Raw genomic sequence first — 25,754 nt, 5'->3', positions numbered from 1 at the left:
AAGCCATTATCTTACTTGGAGGGTGTGTGTGTAAAGAAGCTACAAATCAAAATCAAACATGCACTTTAACCCACAGGAAAAAGTGGACAATTATCAAATAGACAATTTGCCCAGATTTTAAAAGCAGTGACATTGGGACAATCACAAATTGGGGGTCAAGGGGATTAAAAATTAATTGGAAGAGATGTGCAAAGTAGAGCCACCCAGTATAAGAGGCTTGGGGAGACTAAGCACTAACTTCCCCTCCCTGCACACGTCTGCAGCAGCAAGAATAAATAGAGCAAGATCTTCCCTTCCCTGCCACGGTCTCTATGACTCTGCAGGCTGCAAAGAAAGTTAAATCTTGCACAGGGCCAGAACCCTGTGTGCTGCAACTGGCTCTGCTCTAGTGCTGCCCGATTCAGGAAAAAAAAAATTCGATTCGATTCAGCCTATTGAATTGGTTTTTTGATTCGATTTGATTTTCCTGCCCAATTGGGTGTTTTTTTTCAAACATCCTGGTGGATTTATTTTATAGCCTCTTCACCCCCTTTGCCTTCTCCTAACCACACTGGCGCTGTGGTGTAAACAAAATAAACAAACAAAAAAGATTTTTCCTCTCTCTGTTAAATCCTAGCTCACGTTTGCAGTCTAACACCAGCTCTGGCAGGATACATTTTTCAAATCTCACATATTGTAATCACAAAACAGAAAATAAAATTAGTTTTTCTACATTTTGTTGTCTGATCATTATTCAAATCTTGTTGGCCCCAGGCTCTGGTTGTCTTCCGATAACTTGCTTGCCAGGGTCTCCTTCTTTCTTCTTTCTCCGTGCCATCTTCCATCTCTGTCCTCCCCTTCCCTCCCCTGGAGGTCTGGCACCTTTCTTTTTTTTTGTCTCCATCCACAGATCCACCTTTTCTTAACAACTCTTTCATCTAGCATCTTTCCCTCCTTCCCCACCACCCCAGAGTCTACCATCTCTCCCTTTCTTTTCCCAACTACCCTCCTATCCAGTATCTCTATCCCTCCCCTCCACATCATCCCTTATGACCAACTTTTCTCCCTTTCTGTTCCTTCATTCCCTAAATCCCATTGTCCATTATCTCTCTCCTTCTCCTCTATTTTTAGACCCATTATTTCTTCCCCCCCAAAGTCCGGCATATGCACGACTCTTTGAAACCCCCCTTTCCCTCCCTCCCTCCGTGTACTTCTATACCAGGGCCCCCCTCCCCTGAAGGTCTGTCCCCCCTGAAGGCTTGCACCTCACCTCTGAAAGCCTGTCCCCCCCTTGAAGGTCTGCACCCCCCTTGAAGGTCTGCATCCCCCAAGGCCTATCCCCCTGAATGCCTGTCCCACCCCGAAAGACTGCGCAACCCCCCCGGGAAGGCCTCCGTGTTCCCCCTGGCCTCCCCGCACCGTTTACCTTATAGGTGAAGCCTGCAAAGCAGATCGCGGTACTAGCGTCTTTGCAAACTGCTTTGAGCTGTTTCCTCTGCTGCGATCCTGCCTCTGACGTCAGAGGAGGGGTGGACCGCAGCAGAGGAAACAGCTCAAAGCAGTTTGCAAAGACGCTAGTACTGCGATCTGCTCTGCAGGCTTCACCTATAAGGTAAATGGTGTGGGGAGGCCAGGGGAGAAGCGGGAGGCCAGGGGGTAAGCCGGATGCCAGGATGGGAAATCGGACGCCGGGGGTGGAATCGACCAGCAGGGGGGGAAGCCGACAGCAGCACTTCCCGACTGACCCTCCCTCCTCGCCCTCTAAAGCAGGTGCGGCAGCGACCGGCCAGCAAGAGCAATGCTGCCGCTCCTGCTTTAGGGGGCGAGGGGGAAGGGTCCGAATTGGGAAGCCAATTTTTTGGTGTTTTAAATCAATTCTAATCGATTCACCTGAAGTGAATTGATGAACTGATTCGAATCGTGAATCGGACAGCATTACTCTGCTCATCCTCTTCCTCCTCCTCCTTCTTCTCCTCCCTCTTCTGTGATCCAACTTCCTAGAGGAGGAGAGAGGGAGGAGACAAGCAGAACTAGCAGCAGCAGCAGCATGCACAGGGCTCTGGCTCCACAAGATTTAATCTTCTTTGCAGCCTACAGAATCATGGAGACTGTGGCAGGGAAGGAAAGATCACAGTTCCTATTTGTTCTTGCCATTGTGGACTCTGGAAGGATGTGGCCTAACAGATGTAGAGAGTGTAGGTGGGGTGGGGAAGAATGATGGACTCATGGAAAAGAAAAGGAATATTTGAGGGCAGAGACAGACAAGCGATAGAGGGGGAGGGGGAAAGAGAGGTGTAATGTTGGGTGGGGGAAAAAGAGACGAAATCTTGGATGACTGAGGTGAGGAAAAGATCCTGCATGACCAAGGCATGGGCAGGAGGCAAAGAGAGCAGATGCCATCATTTATTTATTCATTCTAAAATTTATAGCCTATAATATCCTATTATTCTGCACAGGGTACAAAAGAACGTGAACAGTTAAAATACATACATGCATCATAAGACTATTGCTATAGCTGGCAAAAAATGATATACAAAGTTACAAATCAATTATAGACAATATCAAAACATGTGGAGGGGCATAATAGAAAGGGACGTCCAAGTCCATTTTCGTCTAACTCGCAATTCATCCATAGTAAAAAACAGCCTAGGACACATTTTCGAAAAATACGTCCAAAATATTTTTTCTTTCGAAAATTGTCTAATTATACGTCCTGCAGATCTGATTGTCTAAGTCGCTAAATTGTCCATCTTTATACCACATTTTCGTCCAACTTCTCGCCCAAGTCAAAAACGCCTAGAACAAGCCCTGTTGGACGTGGACGTATGCAAAGTGATGGACTGAACACCCAGACATGGCACCTAAATAGTGGGGTACCTTACAGGGCATTGTCTTCTCTTCACTACAGCTCCCTTATAGGTCATAGTGAGCCCCCCAAACCACCTCCAGAATCCCCTAGACCCATTTATCTACCACCCCAATAGCCCTTATGGCTGCAGAGCCACTTATATTACATTACATTACAGATTTCTATTCCGCCATTACCTTTCGGTTCAAAGCAGATTACAAAAAGAGTTATGGAAGAAGGGTTACAACGTTAGATCAGAGAAGGTTTCCAAGAGAGGGAAAAGTAGGATCTGGGGTTAGGGAGGGGATGATAAGAGGGGGGTTAAGCTTTATCATGGTATTAAGCTTTATTAAGGGATTTCTTGAAGAGTATAGTTTTTATTTCCTTTCTGAACATCTTGTAGTCTGGGGTTGTTGTCAATAGGTTGGAGACTTGGTCGTTACACTTGCACAATATCTGCCCCATTAAAAAAAAGAAAAGCACGCCCCCCCCCCCCCCCCCGCCGATGAAGGCCCTCCCTGTCAAACCAGCTGCACCATGTACTGCCCCCCTGGCGACAATGGCAGGAAGAATGCCCACTTCCTCCTGCAATATTGACCCCCCCACAAAAGAAAATTGACAGGATGGATACCCAATTCCTCCTGTCTTAGTGACTCCCCACCTACCTTGGCAGTGAAACGGCAGAAGGGATGCTCACTCCCGCACCAGTCCCCCCCAAACATCCCCTCCCCCTTTCCCGCATGAAAATAATGGCAGGAGGGATACTCACTCCCTCCTGCCACCGAAGGTCGCCCAAAACCCCACCCCCACCCCCTGTACTCCTACCGTATCTTTTCATTGAACTTGGAGCAGGACGAAAGCTCAGTCTGTCCCACTTGTAGATCCGTCAGTCCAGAATGGCAGGAATTTCCCTCCCCGGTGCATCATGTGATGCAAGGAGAGGGACCATAGGCCCCTCCCTGCGCATCACATGATGCACCGGGGAGTGAAAGGCCTGCCATTCAGGACTGATGGACCTACGAGCAGGATGGATTGAGCTTCTGTCCTGCTCTAACTTCGATGAAAAGGTACTGGGGGGGGGGGTTTACAGCAGGGTGGGGTTTGGGGGACCTCTGGTGGCAGGAAAGAGTGGGTGTGTCCCTCCTGCCTTTTTTCATGGGGGTAAAGGGAAGATAGGGGATGTTTGGGTGGGCGCCTTGTGCGGAAGTGGGCCTTCGGTGGCAGGAGGGAGTGAGCATTCCACCTGCCGTTTTGCTGCCATGGGGGATGGGGAGTCGTTATGCAGGAGGGAGTGGGCATCCTTCCTGCCATTTTGTCTTACAGGGGGGAGGGGGCAGGGTAATGGCAGGAGGGAATTTTCATCCTTCCTGATTTTTGGTAGCACGGTGGGGGGGGGGGGGGGAGGCCTTCCTGGTGCCATGTTCTTCGGGGGTCATTGGGCATTTCCAGAAGCTGGGATTTGGCATGTGTGTGAGAAGGAACTTTGAATCTCATGGTACTGTGATAATATTATATGAGGCCATCCTGGGCCTTTTGTTTTAGAATCCATCAGCGCGCTGTAAAGGGATAGTCCCAACATTGACCCGGTCCATCACTGCCTGAAAAGAGGATTCCCAGTCAGTTGCGAGGAATCGCTGTTGTCACAATCGATCATGGTGAGGTTATTCTGAATTATTTATGCTTTATGTGCCCTGCAATTTTTGTAAATCTTCTGTATTTAGTATATTACTGCTCTGCAGTTAGCATATCACTGCTCTGCAATTTATGTAACTAATAAAGTAGCATAATTAGCCTTATCTTGTGTAAGTCTGTTTGTACTTCGTGAAGTGCTGACTACCTAATGAACTTGGCATTACAGAATTTGGTACCAGAAGTGGGGTAATCATGTGGTCATGGAGACAAAACAGACAAAGGGGAAGGAAGATTGTCTTATGTGCATATTTGTGTTAAAAATTGTGATCCCGGGGGCATGGAGGCTAAAATTGTAGCTTAGGGGTGTCCTGTATGGTGAAGGTATATTTTATGGAAGGCGTGGCCAGATAACTGTAAGTATAAATTCTTGAAATAAGCATGCTTTATTTTAATTAAATAATATTCATGTGCTACCTGTAAAATTATACAAGTATAATCTGTTTTTGTATGATGCCTGTATATATGTGCTTAGCAAGAGTTATAAAGTTACAGCATTTGTGCACGTGCCATTGTGTATATGTATATGAATGCAAAAGAAAAAATTAGATTTGGGCAAAGGGACAGATTAATTTTTTCTGGGTATAGATCTTAGACTTAAAGCAAGGATAATTTAGGAGGTTTACTCCCAGTTGTGGTGAACAGGGAGGGGATGATGTGAGATTTTTCCAACTACATTAGCCAGTTGAGGAATTTTAAAATATAATCTATAAAGGCAGATAGAGAAATTACAATTAAATTAAGATACTGAAGAGTACAAGGAGTTAATTCACAGATCATTATATGCTCTAAAGGGGTGGGGAGTACAGTATAGCCCCTAATTAGAGCTTCTGTATCTCAGAAAGAACATTTTTTGCCCTATGTGATCCTATAATGTGCTAATTTAACTGGATAGAAATATTGTTGTAGTATATGCGCGCCTGGCTCAGCACCGGCTCTCCAGAGTTAGGATAATACAATACAGTGGTACCTCGGAATCCGAATGCCCCAGAACTCGAACAACTTGGAATCCAAACTAAAAATTCCAGCAAATTTTGTCCCAGAATCTGAACTCTGCTTTGGAATCCGAACACCCTGCACCAACCCAAGGAACCAGCAGTATTTCTCCCCCCCCCCCCCCGAGGCCACCGGCGCTGCTCCCTCCCTTCACATTTGCCTCCTCCCCCCCCAAAATGTCTGGCCCTGTCCTTACCCATGTGCCGCCGGTGTTAGAAAGTGCCTGCCACTGTTTTTCTGCTGGGCTGCTGCTCGGCCTTGAACATCTGCACATGCTCAAGGCCTTCCGGATCTCACCCTCACCGAGAATCTCGGAGAGGGTGAGATCCAGAAGGCCTTGAGCATGCGCAGATGCTCAAGGCCCAGCAGCAACACAGCAGAAAACCGTCGGCAGGCACTTTCTAACACCGGCGGTGCACGGGTAAGGACAGAGCTGGTCAGTGGGGGGGGGAGGAGGCAATCGCAAAGGGAGGGAATAGTGCCGGTGGCCTCGGGGGGAGCATGGGAGTCGGGGTGAGTCCGGCAGGAGTGGGCCAGCACCTGAGAGTCCTGGTGGAGGGGGATGGTGGCATCCGAGGGGGGGCAGCGTCTGGGAGCGGCAGGGCCAACGATGCCTGTCTGGGCTCGGTGACGGCGGCAGTTTGATTTACAGCCAGCACCCTGGAGCCGGGGCGCACCATCACCATCTGCAGTGACATGAGCACCTGCAGTACAACCCCCACCAAGGTACCACTGTATTTGTTAATATTGTATCTTAAAATCCAGTGTATTTACTGTTACAATTTCCAGGAATGGGACCCAGGAATGGATTAATCTAGTATCTATTATTATCAATGGGAAAAATTGTCTTGGAACTCTAATGCTTTGGAACTCGAACAGGGTTCTAGAACGGATTAAGTTCGTATTCCAAGGCATCACTGTAGTTGAATAAATAATTCAAGATATCATTCCATGACCAGATGAATAGGCTTATTGAACTAAAAAGTTAAAGTAGTTTGTACACTTTGGATAAAGTGTGGAGGGCAACAGGAGCCAGGGGAAAAAATGTATTTTATTTCAGGTGTATTTTTTATTAAGCTGCCTTTCAGGCATTCAACGCTTTTCAAGGTTCTGAGACTTTGCATGAGTCAAATTCTAGATGTGTTACCTTAGAAATAGCCTGTTTAAACTAAAGATGTAGAGATCTTTGCAATTCAATGCTTTAATGAGTGAAACAAGATTTAAATATTTTTGTGTGTTTGAAGTATGTGCAACTTCTATTTATTTGCCTATGTTATTATTCCTTAGGAATCTTATCTTGCTTCCCACTTGAACATACAGAATATGAGAGAGAGATGGGGAGAGAGGGAAAAGTTCACTCATTCCCTAGTATTTAATTTATATGCTTTAGCTGAAGTACCAAACACAACATCATAAAATCAAAGAGGTTGTACTGAATATTTTGAAATAGGTGATTATAACTATGATAGAATATTCCACGTCTATATATGACATGGTATTTTAAATTCTGCTCTTTATAGATTTACAGTTACACTGTGAATCAGTGTCTTTATCTTGCTTTCAATGAGAAGGGAAAAAACAAACAAACCCCTAACAGAGGAAAATTGTTGTATTGATAAATAGAGGGCATTTGGCAAAAGAATAAAAAAAACAGTGGTATATGATATAGTTTTATTTTACTTATGTGGATTAGCAGAGGTGGAAGAGGGGAACAGAATGGAGAATTATAAAAAAATAATTCTCTCCCTTGCTTTCCATTATTGTGTTTCTATCCCGGTGTTCTTTATTAGGTCTGTCTGTCCAGTACGTCATGTTTTGGAATATGAATTTTTGTTCCTCTGCACGTTTGTATAAAGTGTTTTTAGTGGGTATTGTCTTGAGTGTATGATTAAGTGATCAATCAAATTTTAAATACACTTGGGAAAACCCCCCAAAACAAACTTAAAATAAACTTGGTAGTTAAAGCTCCAGAGGAAAGAGATAAAGTTTAAAGGATGACAATGATAGATGTTAAGTACCTATATTTTTCTGTAAATTGAAATAATGGTAAATAAAGGATTTGTTGATATTGGCAAGATTAATAGAACATTATGATAGTTATTAAGTAAATGGGCTAGGACATGACAAAAGTGCAGACAAAAGAAGACACAAGTGCAGACAAAAGAAGACACATCTAGCCTGCACCTGACCTCTGCACAGCAGTGCCCACTCCTCAGAGTGCAGTGGGACCCAGGTGGCAGACAGGTGGTCCAGGTCATCCTGAATGGAACATGGATGAAGTTTGTTCTAAGTGACCTTGAGGGTGGTGTTGATTTTAAATGTTTCTTCTTCTTTTTCTTAGCAGTCAGTTGGAATACATACAAAGCTATTCTGGACAAGTTTTGGCACAAAAAATCTTTTGCTGAACCGAAAAAAGGAAGAAAAGGTTATGTTTCAAGTAACCTTGAAATGACAAATTTCAAGTTTATTAGGATTTTATATACCGCCTATCAAGGTTATCTAAGCGGTTTTACAATCAGGTACTCAAGCATTTTCCCTATCTGTCCCGGTGGGCTCACAATTTATCTAATGTACCTGGGGCTATGGAGAAATGAGTGACTTGCCCAGGGTCACAAGGAGTAGCGTGGGGTTAGAACCCACAACCACAGGGTGCTGAGGCTATAGCTTCAACTACTGCGCCACACACTCCTTCTTGCACTTTAAGATTTAATATGTTTCTTTTTCCTCTTAGCATTGACACTGCAATACTTCATAATACTTCTGTACCTAACTGTACACTGTATCTTACCTTAACTAGTAAGATCTGCTTATTTTTGAAGATTGGAGCACAACCTAGCAGTCTATGTCCCTGTCTACATTATCTTTCATGTCCTATGAATGAAATAGGCAGGGCAATGGAGCCAATTGACTAAAATTTTTGTTTTCTCTTTCAGAAGATTAAGCAGACATTTAGGCCTGGATTCTGCAAAGTGCGTCCTGAATGTCTAATCAGCCAATCGGGAGGCACGTTTTCTAAAAACATGTTCCCCAGGCACGCCGCCTATATTGAAGGTGCCTCCAGGAGCCTAGGGAGGCCCGCAAGCCCACCTAAGCTCGCCTATGGCTAGGCGGTAGCCTTAGGTGATCCAAGGAGGCCCTACGTGTCTCCCTAGTAGAGCGGAAGACACTTACAATGTAGGCCAGCAAAATACTTGCCTACATGGTAAGTAGACACAGCCGCTATACTTAAAGGCTACAGCCGACAGTCTCCCCTCCCCCTACTGGCGATCGTGGCAGGAGGGTGTCCTCCTGCTGACAGAACCCCATGATCGCTGGCAGGAAGGTGCTCAACCCTTCCTACCAGTAGACCCCCCCACTCCACCCGACAATCACGGCAGGAGGGTGCCCAACCCCTTCTGCCGACAGAACCCCATGATCACCGGAAGGAAGGTACTCAACCCTTCCTGCCGGTAGACCCCCCACCCCCGGTGATCGTGGTATGAGAGTGCTCAACCCCTCCTGCCGCAGAACCGCATGATTGCTGGCAGGAAGATGCTGAACCTTTCCTGCTGGTAGGCCCCGTCCCCCTGAAGATCGCTGGCAAGAGGGTACCCAACCCCTCCTGCCAGACCCCCCAACAACCCCCCTAACAAAATGCCCCAACCCTCCCTCCCAGGACCCCCCTCCCAATGAAACCCCCTACTCTGGACTCCCCTCGCGCTTACCCACAAGTTGGCTGGATTTGTCCTCGCACTGTTCGGCCAGCAGGCCCGCCTCCATCCAAATGAGGCAGGCCTGCCCCTCCCCTGCCCAACCCACAGAAGTGCTGCACTTTTGAGTTTTTGGCAGAAGCCATCAAATCCATCATTGGCCTGCCCCAGCAGCGTACAGTGAGATTGTCATTTCAAGGTTACTTGAAGCATAACCTTTTCTTCCTTTTTTCGGTTCAGCAAAAGATTTTTTGTGCCAAAACTTGCCCTTTGAGAGAGCAACCATTCCCCCAGGTCCAGGAACTGATGATTTAGGAAGTCAGCCTGAAGTTGGGTTTCCATCCACTGGAAGAGCATCTGAGCCTCTAGGTGCAAGGGGGCACTTCTGATTCCTCCCTGTCTGTTCACATACACCACTGCTGTGGCATTGTTGGAGAAAACCCTTACAGCTATTCTCTCGATGATCTTTTCCAGGGTATTCAAGGCCAGCTGGATGGCCAGGAGCTCCAGACTATTTATGGACCACTTCTTCTGATTACCCTGAATCGAGCAGTTCCCACAATGAGCTTCCCAGCTGAAAATACTGGCATTGGTCGTGAGAGTCAACCATTCCAATATTTGAAGAGACACGCCCTTCAACAATGAAGTTTCCTGAAGCCACCAATGTAAGCTGTTCCTGTCCATGGTAGCTGCATCTGAAGCAAATGCCTCCAGAGTCCTGGAGAGGTCGCATATGTGCCCTGGCAACCACTTTCCAGGGGCACTGCCATGGAGCCCAACACCTAAAGATAATGTCACACAGTGGGAATCTGCATCACCAAGGGGGACAGAATCTATCATTATAGCTTCTGTTTGCACAGCTCTGGAAGAAAAATGCAGCCCTGAATTCCCAGATACTCCAGATAACCTTCCCCCAAATTACCCACCTTAACACCTTCCAATTAAACAAATACCATAAATAGATTGTAACCTACCCTCTCTAACTGCATTCCATATGTATTTTTCATACAGTTCTTCACTGTCAATTTAATTTCCATCCTATAAGTTCACATAGAATTTTTCTTTTTTCAACCATCTTTATTTTCTCTTCTTTATTAATTTCCAGGTACTTTAGTTAGATTGTGAGCCTTCGGGACAGTAAGGGAATTTTTAAAGTACCTTCTTACTTCTCATTTATAATCTTAATGTATATTTTCTTCAAACCGCTTAGAACCTAACGGATGTAGCGGTATATAAGAAATAAATTACATTACATTACATTACTCTGGGTCCGTTCCAGATAGCTCTTCTTGAAGTTGACAATCCAGCCTAACCGTTTCAACAATTCCAACACTCGTTGCACTGCCATTTCGCACTCCTGTCTGGACAGGGCTCTGATCAGCCAATCGTTCAGATAGGGATGTACCTGGATCCCCATCTTCTGGAGATGAGCCGCAACCACCACCATAACCTTGGTGAAAGTGTGGGGGGCTATCGCCAGTGGCGTACCAAGGGGGAGGGGCGGGGGGGGCAGTCCACCCCGGGTGCAACCTTAGGGGGGGTGTACAGCCAGACAGGTCCAGAAAATTCCTGGGCTGTGACGGCACTCAGCGGCATCGGCGCTCCCCCTGCCCCGCAACAGCACTCAAGTTCGGCCTCCTTCTCCCGGCATCAGCAGAACTTCAGATCGGCAACAGGTGCTCAGTCAAAAGCTTCCCCTGACTGAACTGCCTGGGCGGAAACAGGAAGCTGAGTCAGGGGAAGCTTTTGACTGAGCACCTGTTGCCGATCTGAAGTTCTGCTGATGCCGGGAGAAGGAGGCTGAACTTGAGTGCTGTCGCGGAGTAGGGGGGGCGCCGATGCTGCTGAGTGCCGTCACGGGGGGGGGGGGGCATTGCCGATCTTGTTGCCAAAATTGGAAAGGTGAGGGAGAAAGATGGGCCTGTGGTGGATGGAGAGATTGAGAGAAGGGGATAGATGATGGAAGTGGGGGAAAGAGAGAGAAGGGGCAGATGACGGAAGTAAAGAGAAGGGGGAGAAAGAAGAGGGTAGATGATGGAAGTGGGGGGGAAAGAGAGAAGGGGCAGATGATGGAAGTGGGGAGAAGGGGCCGATGATGGAAGTGGGGGGAGAGAAGAGGGCAGATGATGAAAGGAGGATGGAAAGAGAGAGAAGGGCAGATGATGGAAGTGAAGAGAAGGGAGAGAGAAGAGGGCAGATGATGGAAGTGGGGGGGAAGAGAGAGAAGGGGCAGATGATGGAAGTGGGGAGAAGGGGTAGATGATGGGAGTGGGGAGAGAGAAGAGGGCAGATGATGGAAGGAGGGGGGAAGGAAAGAAGGGGCAGATAATGGAAGTGGAGAGAAGGGGGAGAGAGAAGAGGGCAGATGATGGAAGTGGAGAGTAGGGAGAGAGAGAAGAGGGCAGAGGATGGAAGGAGGGGATAAATAAAAGGAGAGCACATGATGGGGGAAAAGGATTGAGTTAGGGAAATACTGGAGGGCGTGAGGGAAAGAGGTGGCGAGCTGTAGGTAGACAGTAAAAAAGGAAATTGATGAGAGGGTAGTAAAAACGTAATCTAGATGGATGCAGAAAATAAATTATAAAGGAAAATGAGGGAAGAAAGGGATTGCAGAAGAGAGGTGTGGGAGAGGGAAGGAGAGGAGAGAGATGCCAGACCAATGGGGGTGAAAGGAGAGATGGAAGGGGGAGGCATACAGTTTCTGGAAGGGGCATAGAAGGAGAGAAGATGCCATATAGGGGCAGAGAGATGGCAGACAGTGGATGGAAGGAAGAGAGTAACAAGAAGATGAGGAAAGCAGAAACCAGAGAAGACAAAGGTAGAACAAAAATTTCTATTTATTTGTTGCTTTAGGAGACATGTGTCACTGTTTCTGTGGTGTTGCATTGTATGCAGAGTCCAGCTTCTTGCTGGTTCAATTTAACCTTTGTCTATGTATTTCTATTTTATCCCCCCTTTTACAAAACTGTGGAGCGTTTTTTAGCGCCAGCCGTGGTGGTAGCAGCTGTGATGCTCAGAATTCTATGAGCGTCAGAGCTGTTACCACCGTGGCTAAAATCCACACTACAGTTTTGTAAAAGAGGGAGGGGTTAGTTTGTGATGACATATCCCATACTAGGCGAAGGTATTTTCTGTGTTCTGTGTGTTCGAAAGACATGGTTTTCTGTTAGGATTGATGATGTAGGATTGATCTGTACTAGTCTGGCTTGTTTAGTTTTACAATGGGTGTATTGATGTTGTACTGCTCACTGCATATGTAAGATGCTGCCTTTTCCTAGGTACTCATGTGTGACGTGTGGCTTGTTACTAAAAATCATGTTTTTTGTACAGATGGGGGGGTGCCAAAAAATGATGGGCCCCGGGTGTCACATATGCTAGATACACCACTGGCTATCGCCAATCTGAACAGGCTGCAAACTGGAAGTGCAGATGAAGTATGTGAAACTTCAAATAATTTCTGTGGCCTGGAAAGATGGAAATATGCAGATACACCTGTGAGGTCCTGGAAGGCCAGAAATTCTTCAGGCACCACAGCTGCGATAACCGGGCTGTTTCCATGTGTAAATGGAGGACCTTCAGAAAGGCATTCACTTCCTTTCCTTGAGATCCAAGATGGTCCTCCAGTCCTCTGTGTTTGAGCACAATGAAGTATCTGCCTGAACCCGGGTCGATGTTGGGGACAGGTTCTATGGCCTGAACATTCAAAAGTCTGAAGCGTGGCACTGGCTTTGGCTTCCTATTCCAGCTGTCTGGCCGGAGAGTCTATGAATAGATCCAGAGGAGGGTGATAAAACTCGGATCTCATGACTCACTCGGATGATATCCAACACCCATAGGTCTAAGGAAATTTTCTCTCACTCCTCCTCCCCCCCCCCGCCCTGAAACACCGACAGCTGCCCCAATATGCGAGGTAAGGCTATCAATCTGGTGCCACTGGGGACTTCTTGGAGGGAGGGTTGACACAAGCCCCTGAGGACTGCTGGAATCTGGAACTGCTGAATCACCATCTATAATCCTGGAAGGACCTCTGGACAGAGGTTATACTGCCAAGAACAACGGGAGGGATGAAAAATGCTCCTACTCCCACCCAGAGGTCAGTGTGGTCAACTTTCTGGCAGAGACTTAGGGTGGCGATCTGCCACATTGGCCATAAGGTCATCAAGGCCCTTACCAAAATGCTTATGTCCCTTAAAGGGCAGCATGATCAAGGTTACCTTGGAAGCCAAGTTGCCCGCTCACTGCCTGATCCAGAGCATTCTGCGAGCAGAGAGAGCATAAGCCGACACCTTGGTCATGACCCTGATAAGGTCATATAAGGCGTCTGCCACGTAATCCACCCCCTTCCAGCACAAGCTGGGGGCAGGCATCCTCCTCTGCAGAGGGCTACCATTGCAGTCTGGTGTGGCAGGCGAGCAGCAAACAAAGCAGCAGCAGCCTTGATCCCCAGAGCATGAGCTTCAAACTGCTTTTTAAAAATCTTGTCCACCTTGTGGTCCTGAGCATCTTTCAGCATAACACCACCCTCACTCAGAAGAGCAGTACATTAGGTGGTCGATTAGCCGTACATTAGCTGGTCGATTAGCTTCTGGAACTCCGGTGCTATGGGATAAAGCCTGGACAGGGCTTTGGCAACCCTCAGGGACCCCTCCGAGGTCTCCTACTGTTCCGTAACCACTGCAGTAATATCCGGATGCACAGGAAAGAAAGGAGGTCTGAGCGTTACAGCCATTCATAACCGTGCACTGGGAAGTGAAGGTTGGAGCCTTCAGCTTCACTTTAATAGCATCAGCAATAAAGTAGTGGACAGAGACTGACTTGAAGAGGCAGTGGATCCAAGGGTCATCCCCCTGGTCATGAGCCAAACAGGAAGCTAGAGTCATCCAGGACTGAATCCAATTCCTGAGGCAAAAACAGCATGAGTCTGACCTCCCAATCCAGCCAGTCTGACTCCAAAAGGACAATGGAGCCAAGGCCTGGCCTGCTCAACTAAGAAGCAGACACTGGAGGACAGGACGCTCCCTGGGTCAATGGTTGTAAGCCCACAGGCTGTGCTGACTTGGTCTCATCAGGAAGGATCTCCACATCATATTTACAAATTCTGGGGAGAAGTCTTGTGCAGGGGAAGCAAATGAAGCCTGCAGAACCTCCGGTTGGACTCCCGTAGGTTCCATGGACTCCGTGCGCCACCTCTTCACGTCATCACAAGATAGGGATTCAGATGGGACTTTCTACCCATTTCTCGGACCCAAAGCAGTTTACCAGTTCTGGAAGACATGGATAGGGCTAAGCATGACGCTCACTCCCCTCACTCACGTGCACTGCAGCACACGGTATATTGATGCTCCGCTGAACAACTGGCACAATTTTTACAAGTAATGGTGTCCTTACACCCTGAGGAGTCAAGTTTCAAGTTTATTTAACATTTGATAACATCGCTTTTTCAGAAATTTCAAAGTGATGAACAGTAAAAATGGGGGAAACACCGACACACTTCAAACAGAAAAGTAAAAAGAAGGAACTACAATTGGTATAGGAAAGAGAACGAAGAAGGGAAATGATGAGAGGGAATTATATTGATTAAGGCTTGCCTAATTAAGTGTTGATGTTGGGTTTGCTCTAGGATGAATTAATCAAAAGTGTCCCTGAATGGGTAACTTTTTAATTTCCATTTAAACTTGTGATTTTTCTTCTCTTACCATGGCTGGTAGCAGATTCCAAATTTGAGGGGCAGTGACTGAGAAAAGTGTGTTACACCTAGTTTTGATTGTTCATAGGGATGGAATAGTGAGAAGATTTTTATCCTCTGATCATAGAGTACAAAAAGGATTTTAAAGGGTAATAACTCTATCCAAGAATAGTGGGGCTTTAGATAGTTGAACTTTAAATGTTTGTATGTAATTCTATGATTGATGGGGAGCCAATGCACGTTCTTTAGTAGGGGCATTAACATGATCAAATTTCCTTTTCCTGTAATTATTTTTATTGCAGTGTTTTGTACTTATAATCTTCTAATTTCTTTTTGAGCTATACCTTTGTAAAGTGAATTACAATAATCCAATTTTGATATTATCAAGGAATGAATTAGTGTGTTCAAGGAAGAAGCATCTAGAAAGTTGACCAAGGATCTAATCATGCACAGCCTGTAGAAACAACTTTTGACAACTGAATTGATTTGTTCATGATAGTTGAGTTTGTTATCAAGGACTATGCCTAGGATTTTTGTCTTGTCGACCGACTGGATCAGAGAGTTCTGGATGCAAATTGCGGATGGAGTCTTGAGTCCTTTCCATGGGAAGAATACAGATTTAGTTTTTATGAGGTTCGAGGATAGCATGTTTTCCTGAAGCCAATGTTTTATTTTTGAGAGTTTTTGGTTAATATTATGAATCTCCTTGCCAGATTCAGAGTTGACAGGATGAAGAAGCTGAAAGTCATTAGCATAAGCAAAAACGGAAAATCCTATGGACTGGCACAAAGTTAGTAATGGAGCTGTGAAAATATTAAATAGAAGAGGAGATAGTATAGAACCTTGAGGAATACTGTGGTTATTGTTGAAGTCTTTGAAATTGAGTTATTAAAGCTGACCCTGAAAAGGAAGATTTGAACCATGACAGGACCAGGTACCTAATGCCAATAGACTCGAGCCTTTTTAGTAAGAGATGATGGTCGATCGTGTCAAATGCTGCTGATAAGTCCAAAGAAATGAGGATTGTGGATTGATGATGGTCTAAAAGTAAAGAATAGAAGATGACAGGCCTATCATAGAATGTTTAGTTGAATGAGTTTGTCAAAACAACCAGAGTCCTTCATCCAAATCAGAGAGGTTTTCGTCAAATTAATTTAATTGTGTAAACACAACTTTCTCAGTTAATTTAGCGAGAAAAGGGATGTTATCTATGGGCAGATAGTTTGAGCTATCATTATGGTTTCCTCTTAGGTCTTTTAGTGTAGGGTGAATAAGTGATTCTTTCCAAGACTTTGGAAGGGACCTTGATGTAAGGATATGTGTAATGATTTTGTGGATGAATGGACCGAAATGAGAGAAGAAACATTTCAGAATCGAAGGTGGTTTTACTTCAGCACTGGCTTCTTTAGTATTTATACTTTGTAGGAGATGGTGAATCTCATTAATCGATGGAACGGAGAAGTTAATGCATTTTGATATGGGTATGGAGAAGTTAAGTTCGGTTAGCTCTTCTTCTTGGCCTGCTTTGCTAGTAAACGGATTACGGATATTGTTAATTTTTTCTGTAAAGAAGTGTTGAAGATTTCCTGAAATTTACAGGTGTGATAGGTGTCACAGATCAAATGAAAACTACTAGACTTTGTGAATGAATCAAAACTGAGTATTGTCATGGGCAGGACAGCGCTGCACCATCTGTAATGCCCGTGTGCCCTAAGCAGACCCAGAAAGGGACCTATATTTCTTGCCCAGAAGGTGCCAGGGCATCCCAAACCCATGAGAATGACAGGGATGCGGGTAAAAGTAAAAACTTTCACATTAACAGGAAAGAGGTTAGTTGCAGTTTCCCATGGGAAGGAAAACAGAGCAACACCAGGATCCCTAGAGGTTAATGACCATACTAAATACACAGAGAAAGCACCTGTGAGAAAAAGCAAGCCTTATCAGGGTGTGCCCGCTACACAAAGGGTAGTGAGAGGGGAGTGGAAAGAGAGAGGAGAGAGGAACCCAAACCCAGGCAGCAGGCTTGCCAGAGGAAGGACTTTGCAGTGTTCCCGCTAAGCTGCGCTGGGGTGCGCTGGCGCACAAAATATTACCTCGCAGCGCACAAGTTTCTCGTCACAGCGCACACAGTGTAGAGCACAGTTCTTCAACCGCCGGTCCGCAAACAAAATCTTGCCGGTCCGCGAAGGATTCGGTCCCCGCCGCAACGAAAGGCCGGCGTCAGCTGACTTGCAACTTCCTGTTGTAGTCGCTGTGCCGGGACTCCTGCCTTCGCCGGGACTCCTGCCTTCCACCGCGTTTGCCTCCTGCCTTGTCTCCGCACCTCCAGACCAGCAGCGGCAGCTGTGTATGCTTTTAACTTCGGCACAGAGCTGCCCCTAATCAATAGTTTAGCGCGGTTTCATAAGGCAGCCTCGGGGCCTTTGCTAGGCCGGCCCACATCGCATCATCGAAGCGGGCCGGCTATCAAAGGCCCCGAGGCTGCCTCATGAAACCGCGCTAAACTATTGATTAGGGGCAGCTCTGTGCCGAAGTTAAAAGCATACAGAGCTGCCGCTGCTGGTCTGAACTCTTGGGCCGCTGAAGGAGGGCAAAAAGCAGCTGTCCTGGAGGTTTCCCTTCCTCTCGCCTTTACAGGTTCCTTTTTTCCACCTTTTTTTTTTTCCTTCAAACGGCAACGGGCCCCAGCATCGACATCAATCAAGTAAGTTCCACTGTCAATCAAGCGGTTCTGCTCGGCCAAAGCTTCCCCTGTGACATGAGCCACCCTCAGGGGAAAGAAAGTGACCCACAAAGGTGAGGGGAAGGGGGGCAGATGATGGAAGTTGGGGGGGGGGGGAGAGAGAGAGAGAGAGAGAAGGGGCAGATGATGGAATGGAGGAGATGAGAGAGAGAGAGAAGGGGACAGATGATGGAAGTGAGAAGAAGGGAGAGAGAGCAGAAGGCAGATGGATGTCAGTTGAGAAGGGAGAGCAGATGCTGAATGGAAGTGGGGAAAGAACACATACTGGATGGAAGGAGGAGATAAATAAAGGGGGAAGAAAATAGTAAGATAATGGAGGGGTGAGGGAAAGGGGTGACAAGCTGTGTGTAGACACAGTGAAAAGAGGGAAACGGGACTAAATAGTAAGAAAGAATTTAATTTAGATGGAGGCAGAAAATAGAGAAGGAAGACCAGAGAAGAAAAGGGAAGAGAGAGCAGAGAATGATCAGATCTGAGTGGAGGAAATGAGAAGAGAGATATGCTAAAAACCACAGGGGGGAGGGAAGGATAGAGATGCAGTTATTTTGAAGCTACACTGTTAAGTTAATATGCTGTTGGTAGAGTTGCAGTGGCATCCTAAACATATTTCTGGCAAGCCAACTGTATATGGTGACATTATTAGAAGATGACTGTGTGAAACTTTAGGGAACTTGGATGCCAATCAGTTTTTGGAAGCCAAAGGAAAACATACATTTTTTGTATGCTATACTGTATGTTTGGCTCGTTTCTACTTCAGTTTTGTTCTTGCCTTTTCGTTTTGTCTTCCTTCCACCATCTCTTATCTGCCTTCCTTATCATCCTTTTCAATGTGATTTGGCAGCTCCTGTCAATCATAGGCTGGCTATGCAAGATTGCTAATTCTAGATGCCTGGGTGACCTAATGCCTGTGCATGTGATTTTCTGTTTTTGTGTTTAAAACATTTTGCTGAAAGCACAACAGTGCAAAAGAGTAAAACAGATTTTATGCTGTTTATTCTAGGAATAAGCAGTGGGCTTTCCTAAGTCCATCTTAATAATGTCATGCAGATTTTTTAAGGAAATTATCCAAATCTTTTTTTAATTACATGTTGAATGAAAAATATTTTCCCAGGTTTGTTTTAAATCTACTACTTAAAAGCTTTATTGCATGCCCCTTTACTCCTAGTATATATTTATTTTTATTTTTTATTTTTTAGTATATATATATTTATCTTTTGGCATGGCCCATCAGTTATAGCATTTGCTACATGATGGGCCATGCCAAAAGATAAATGTAGCATTTGCTACATGAATTGATTTTTTGTCACGTATGGTTAAGGGGCTGGAGGAGTTGCCGTACAGCGAAAGATTAGAGAAACTGGGCCTCTTCTCCCTTGAGCAGAGGAGATTGAGAGGGGACATGATAGAAACATTCAAGGTACTGAAGGGAATAGACTTAGTAGCTAAGGCAGGGAGAACGAGAGGGCACTCTCTAAAGTTGAAAGGGGATAGATTCCATACAAACGTAAGGAAGTTCTGTGGTAGAAAGCAACATATTTATTTGGCTCATAACTTGCTGGCGCCCGATATTTTTAGCTCACAGTGAAAAAAGTTTGCTCACAACACCCGCCCGCTTAGAGGGAACACTGCATGGAGGAAAGCTCCAGCCTTCAGGAGAAAGCAGACATAGAAATGTTGGATGCTGCTGAAAGTAATGGGGAGTCCTCATTAGAACAGCTCCAGCCCATGGAAGTCACTCTTGAGTGGGCAAGTAATCCCCAGAATAGGGTTGGAGAGGAAGTAGCCATGGAGGTACTGATAGCCAAGCAAAAAGGTTGGCACTGTAAATGTTTTCCTTTCAACTTTTAAAGTAAACTGTTGGTGTACTGTGAAGACTTGCTGTGGCTGTTACCTAGAGTGGGGGATGGGATAGAAGCATGGATATCTCTGCAGTACTGGCTGAGGGAAAAAGTTCCAGCTGAGTGATTACTGCTATCTCCATTTGCTCTAACCTGCCTCCTTATCTGATAAAGCCATTAAGGACTAGTGCCCTGCAGAAAACCTAAGAAAGAGTTAACCCATGAAGCTGTTGTTTTGTTTATTTTTGAATGATAAGCTCTCAGGCCTGTCCTGTCCTGGGAGAGAGAGTTGTAAAGCCCTGCTTGCAGCAGAGGGAGGAGGGAGAGACCTCTGCTAAAAGCTGTTCCAGTTTGCCCTAAAGACAAGGGTTTTCCCCCCACAAACTGTTTGCATTTCAAAGTGATTATTTTGTCCTGTTTGAAGCTGAAGTGGAATATTTTGAATTGTAAAGGATTAAGGGCATTCTCCACAGCACTCTTTGCGGTCAAGTTCTATTTATTTTGGCAAGAAAAATAAAGAAATTGTTGAATTTAAGCCTTGGACCGTTCTGACTATTATTTGGAGGCTCATGGAAATGAGTAATCACATGTCCGTCCAGAAGTGTGCGCAACAGCTGGCGGCACAAATTATATATCAATTATATCAAATTTATATATATATATTCAAATTTAGGGAATTAAAATGAGCTCTAGTGGAAACATCTGAGGCATTGTAATTAAAGATTGAAAAGTTTAAAGTGCTGGATCTGCACTCTAGCTAAGCTAAGGAAGTTCAAAAGTTTAGTTTTATTTTGCGACTCTTAAGACAAGGGCAAATTTATGCACCACTGTTCATAAGGTTCTCAGAGGAGCAGGAAACTTGGGGGTTTTACAGAGAGAATCTGTTCCTTGTAGATTATAACATACAATGCTAATTATACAGATGCCAGGATGTAGATGTCCAGACGTAGGCTTTTACTGACATGATTGGTGCCTGTAAAGGTCAGAGATCAAAAACGATTTAGAAAGAAAAAGTGAAACCCTACCACCTGCTGGGTTTAAAAACTTAACATTAATTTAATTTAATTTAATTTAATTCTTATATACCGCTAATAACCGTGAGGTTTCTAAGCGGTTTACAAAAATGATGCATTAAAAGATACAATAAATAAAAATAAATAAAGATAGGTACTTGGAAATTCCCTAACATTAGAATTGGTGTTTTGACGAGATGGGGTAGAGAGTAGAGAGCTGCACGGGAACGGGGACGACGGGAATCCCGCGGGACCCGCGGGCATCCCGTGGGTTCCCCCTTCGGGTCACAGGGATCCCGTGGGGACGCCCCTAGGGTCGCGGGGATCCCGTGGGGACGCCCCCTAGGGTCGCGGGGATCCCATGGGGACGCCCCCTAGGGTCACGGGGCTCCTGCGGGGCTGGATGTACTCAGTCGCGCGGCTCTTCTTCTCCCTACCTTCTCTGCTTGCAGCACAGAGCCGAACGGAAGTCTTCCCGACGTCAGCGCTGACGTCGGAGGGGAGGGAGGGCTTAAACAAAGCTTAAACAAAGCCCTCCCTCCCTCCGACGTCAGCGCTGACGTTGGGAAGACTTCTGTTCGGCTCTGTGCTGCAGGCAGGGCAGGTAAGGAGAAGGAGAGTAGCCGCGAATCTAAATTACCTTCTTACAGCAGCTGTAAGAAGGTAATTTAGATTCGCGGTTAAGGGCAGGGAGGTTTGTCAGACCGGGGCTGTTGTCGGTTGGTCGGGGAAGTGCCACAAAAGTAAGGGGACCTGGCCGGCTGTGTTGCACCAGGGGCGGTAGAGAAGGGGGGGGGAGAAGGACGCTGAAAGGCCATGGTGAAGACAGGAGGAGGGGGGAAGGACTCTGAAAGCACTTGAAGACAGAGGAGGGAGAAGGACGCTGAAAGCACATGGGGGAATACAAAGGGGTGGAGAAGGACGCTGAAAGGCCATGGGAAGGGCGGGGGGGGGAAGGACTCTGAAAGCACTTGTGGAAGACAGAGGGGGGAGAAGGATGCTGAAAGCACATGGGGAAGACAAAGGGGTGGAGAAGGACGCTGAAAGGCCATGGGGAAGACAGAGAGGGAGAAGGACGCTGAAAGGACATGGGGAAGATGGGGGGGAGAAGAACACTGAAAGGAAATGAGGAAGAGAGAGTAGGGAGAAGACGCTGGCAGGGAAGAAGACAGATGCCAGACTATGGGGGGAGCGGAGAGAAGAAGATGGGTGCCAGACCAATTTGGAAGGGGGAAGAAAGGGAGAGACACAGTAACAGAGCAAATGGAAGATGCAGAAGGAAGAGAGACAGTGGATGGAAGGAATTGAATGAGAACATGAGGAAAGCAGAAACCAGGCAACAAAGGTAGGAAAAGAATTCTATTTCTTTTTTTTTTTTTTTTGCTTCAGGATAAAGTAGTATATTAGTTGTGTTGATAAAAATTTATAAACATTAGAGGCTCTGGTAGAAACCCGTTTACAAAGTATGTATTCTTCCCAATTAATATTTTCAAATTAATAAAGCCTTTTTGCTTATTTGTAAATGGGTTTCTACCAGAGCCTTTAATTCAGTAGCATAATTAAATGAAATAACTATTTCTGAAGTTTATAGGGACGGGCGGGGACAGAGGGGATTCCTTGCGGGGACGGGTGGGGACGGAGGGGATTCCTCGCGGGGACGGGTGGGGACGGAGGGATTCCTCACGGGGACGGGTGGGACTTTGGCGGGGACGGGTGGGATTTCTGTCCCCGCGCAACTCTCTAGTAGAGAGTACCATTGGATGGTGAAGGAAAGGGGGGGTTGGGGAGAGGATGTAGAGAGTATTTATATGTGTTTGTTATATTATTATATTTGATGCAACATTATTGTATTTAGCATTTGTGTCTTCAACTGTATTTGATGTTGTTTGCATCAATAAAAATTGTTTAAACCTAGAATGGATTTAACATTAAAATTAAGGATTTAAATGTAACATTGACGTAAGGCATTCTTGGAAAGGAAGTCATGTGATCAACTGTGCCATTGTATTCTAAAGCATGATAATTACTACAAATGATGTCACATAGGGTATAAATCTGTTTGTTCTTGCTTTCTCCCTTTGAAGAGCACTGAAATTGTGATGGCTTGCTCTTCCCAGGCATAGGAGAACTATTCATAAAACCTAATTATTACATGGCTTTTCCTCATGTCTGTTATTTGAATTCACAGAATGGAGTCTCTAGCCTAGTCATGTGGGAGAGAGAGAATCCATTCTGGCAATTCTTTTGGCCCTGATGTCAAGTCTTTCAGCCTGGTTTGAACAGAAGTCTGCCAAATCTTGAGCTAATGGTAAAAGATAACCTTTTGGACTATTTTTTTGTTTAAATTCTGTTAAATATTTTAACATTGAAAAGAGGGTACATGAATTTCTAGCTTTTTTTAAAAATTCAATTTGTATAAAAATTCCATTTGGCCATATTAATTTTGTTTTTATAGAAATTTGCCTGCTCTAAGTATTTGTGTTTTGTATTTGACTTGTTTATTCACTCATACAATACTTGTACTATTCTACTTGTTAACTTTCTCACAATAAAACAGTATTAAAATATAAAAAAAACAGAGGTAGAAAAGAGCTAAAAAAGAATGATCAATATATTTGAGGCAGATGTAGTGAGGGAATTGACAGCAGAGAGTAGAAAAGACAAATGGATAGCAGCCACTTGAAGAATTAGTAGATGACAGGAAAGCAGAAAAAAAACCCCGAACCAACATGATGGAAAAATAAAACATATAGAAAACAAAGGTACAAGAAAAACATTTTATTCTAACTGTTTAAATGGAATATGGAAAATAATTAGCAAAAATATTGTTTAAATTGAAATTGCAGGGGGCTCTTAGCTCTTATGGTGGGAGGAGCATGTGCTCAGAAAAGTGTTAGGATTTCTGCAATTCCCGAATTGTGGGAAGAGATTGAACACCTAGCATACTGAATCCAGAAGGGACGTAACAGAATATCTAGTTCCAAATATAAGAAAATTGATATAATTTAATACACATCCCACCTGTCCCCACTTGAACTCTTCACTAGAAAATGACAAGGGGAAAAAATTTATCACTGTTCCCATCCCGTCCCCGTGAGCTTGTCTCCGTCCCTGCCCTATCTCCATCTCCATGAGCTCAGTCCCTGGTTCCACCCTGCATACTGTCAGATCCTACCTGCACAAGCCTTGAATAGTTATGATTTTATACTTAACTTATTTTATTAAAGTATAAAAAGAGACAATTCTGTACAATTGTCATTTTACAAACACAAATAATACAGAGCAAGGATCAACAAAACCCCTGTCTCCCCTCTCTTTCACAAATATCCCCTCCACTATTGAGAAAACTGAACAATCCAAATTAATACAGTTTGCTACATAAAAAAATCAAGCTAACAAAATACTTCAGTCACATATGGCAGGAATACTGTTAGGGGAGAGCAACTAGGGCAACTGCTCCCTGGTCAGAGAGAGAGAGCCCTAAGCTAGCTGGAAGCTAAAGAAGCACAGCCTAGGCTTTGCAGTCCCCAGTTATGTCTAATATCAGCTCTAGCAGGATACATATTTCAAATCTGAAATATTTTAATCACAAAATATAAAATAATTTTTTTTCTACCTTTTGTCTGGTAATTTTATTCTTCAAATCACATTGGTCTCAGGCTTTGATTTTGGGTTCCTTCTGGCTTCATTGTGGCATGGTTGGCTCCTGAAGGTAAAATAGGCCCAAGAGGAGCTGGGGAGGAGATGCCGAGTCTGACTTGGGCACATTTTTTTCCCCACAGGAGAAAGACTTTTCACCGCGGTGAAAGATCTTGTCCCCATTCTCGTGGGGCGGTGAAAGGTCTTGTCCCCATTCCTGCAGTAAACCAGTTGCAAATGTCCCCATTACTGTGGTTCCCGTGTCATTCTTTACTCCTCACATAAGTCTTGCAATGAAGAAAAGGGAAATGACCTATTGTTTCACACTAATTATACTTTTCAAACTGGCTTCAGGCAAAAATTAATCAGTCACAAATCTTCAATAAATTTTTAAATGCTAATGTTATATTCTTATGGCAAGAAGTTTTCTACTTCATAACAAAGGATTTCTAGGAGCCTTTCCATAAGTTTGGAAGTTACTTACTTGTCTGGCAATAACATGCAAATCCAACAGTGCAAAATGTTTACCAAAGAGGGTTAAAGCATGTTCCAAGAACATTTGAGAACAGTGATTATTTGGCTCTGGTTCTGGCTGCCACTGAACCTAAAAAATTGAACAAGAAATGTAGCTTTATGTGTTGTAATTCATGCAATTAGTGAGGCTGAACATCAGTGCTAGTTCAAAATGGTTATAATCTATATGAATATATCTTAAGATTTATACATAGGAAAGTTTAGAATATCTGGGCATTTCATTTAACACTGCCCCAAAATGTCATTGGTCTAGATTCTCAAAAACTAAATTGGCATTAAACTGGTTCCAGACGGTTTAGCCTACATGCATTTTAGCGGTAGATTATCAAAACGGCTTATGGCGGTCTTTTGCGAGCTTTCTAGCAGTCTCTGACACTGAAATGAAAATGGGCTTTTCATATTAGGTAGCCTGAGAGCCCGTCTCGACGGGCAAACCTAACACGGAGCTGGGGGGCCCGCGTGGTAGCCCAGAGACGCGGGGCCGGCAGTGAATGGGGAGGCAGGGGATTGGCCGGCGGGTATTTCCCACCGTTGGGAAGACCTGCCATTGGAGGGCCGCGGCTGTGGAGGGCATCGGGAGGGGGGAGGGTTTATAAGCTGGGGCTTGAGAGGACTCAGGGCGTTCCTGGTCCTCCGAGGTGGCTTTCATTTTCGTGGCGGCTGCTGTGTCGGCTCGGCATCCGTGGCGAGTATGGAGTCTGGCGCGGGAACGGGCGGCGAGGCGGTTGAGCTCTCCTTCGTGGTCGGGGATTCATTCAATGGGGAGGAGGTGCCGGTGAGTACCGCACCAGTTCGAGAGTGATTGCTGTTACCGAGGCGTTCTCATGTTGTCGCCCAGAAGGCAATCGCTCTTGAAATTGGGGGGGGAGGGGGAAGCGAGTTTGTGGCACGGTCTGACGGGGGGCCCGTAGGGGAGGTAGGTCCCGTGCCAGAGACTGGGGACGCGATTTGGTGGTGGCATCTGCAGGCTGCAGGGAAGGCATTGGGTATGGCGGGGCCTGAGCCATGTGCAGACGTTGGGAGCCGGCTGGCTGTGATGCTAGAGGCCGCGGTGACTAGAGACTGTGCCATCTCTCAGCCTACCGGGATTCCATTTTGGG

The 25,754-nt window shown here is 45.4% G+C and overlaps 1 protein-coding gene across 4 annotated transcripts in view; it reads right to left on the bottom strand.

The window, feature by feature from the left end:
• The window catches only part of LOC117367721 (cholesterol 7-desaturase-like), a 132,840-nt gene that overhangs the window by 54,087 nt on the left and 52,999 nt on the right, over positions 1-25,754 (bottom strand). For 3 of the 4 annotated variants that reach the window (XM_033960573.1, XM_033960575.1, XM_033960572.1), the window contains exon 5: positions 24,605-24,724. The exons of the other annotated variant lie outside the window; for it this stretch is intronic. In XM_033960573.1, coding sequence (XP_033816464.1) covers positions 24,605-24,724 — 120 coding nt within the window. The remainder of the gene's footprint in view (positions 1-24,604; positions 24,725-25,754) is intronic. 4 annotated transcript variants of the gene reach the window in all.

This window comes from Geotrypetes seraphini, chromosome 10 (genome assembly GCF_902459505.1).
Source record: "Geotrypetes seraphini chromosome 10, aGeoSer1.1, whole genome shotgun sequence".
NCBI classification, from domain to species: Eukaryota; Metazoa; Chordata; class Amphibia; order Gymnophiona; family Dermophiidae; genus Geotrypetes; species Geotrypetes seraphini.
The sequence above is the reverse complement of the archived record's forward strand: the minus strand, read 5'-3'. Positions and strand labels throughout refer to the sequence as shown.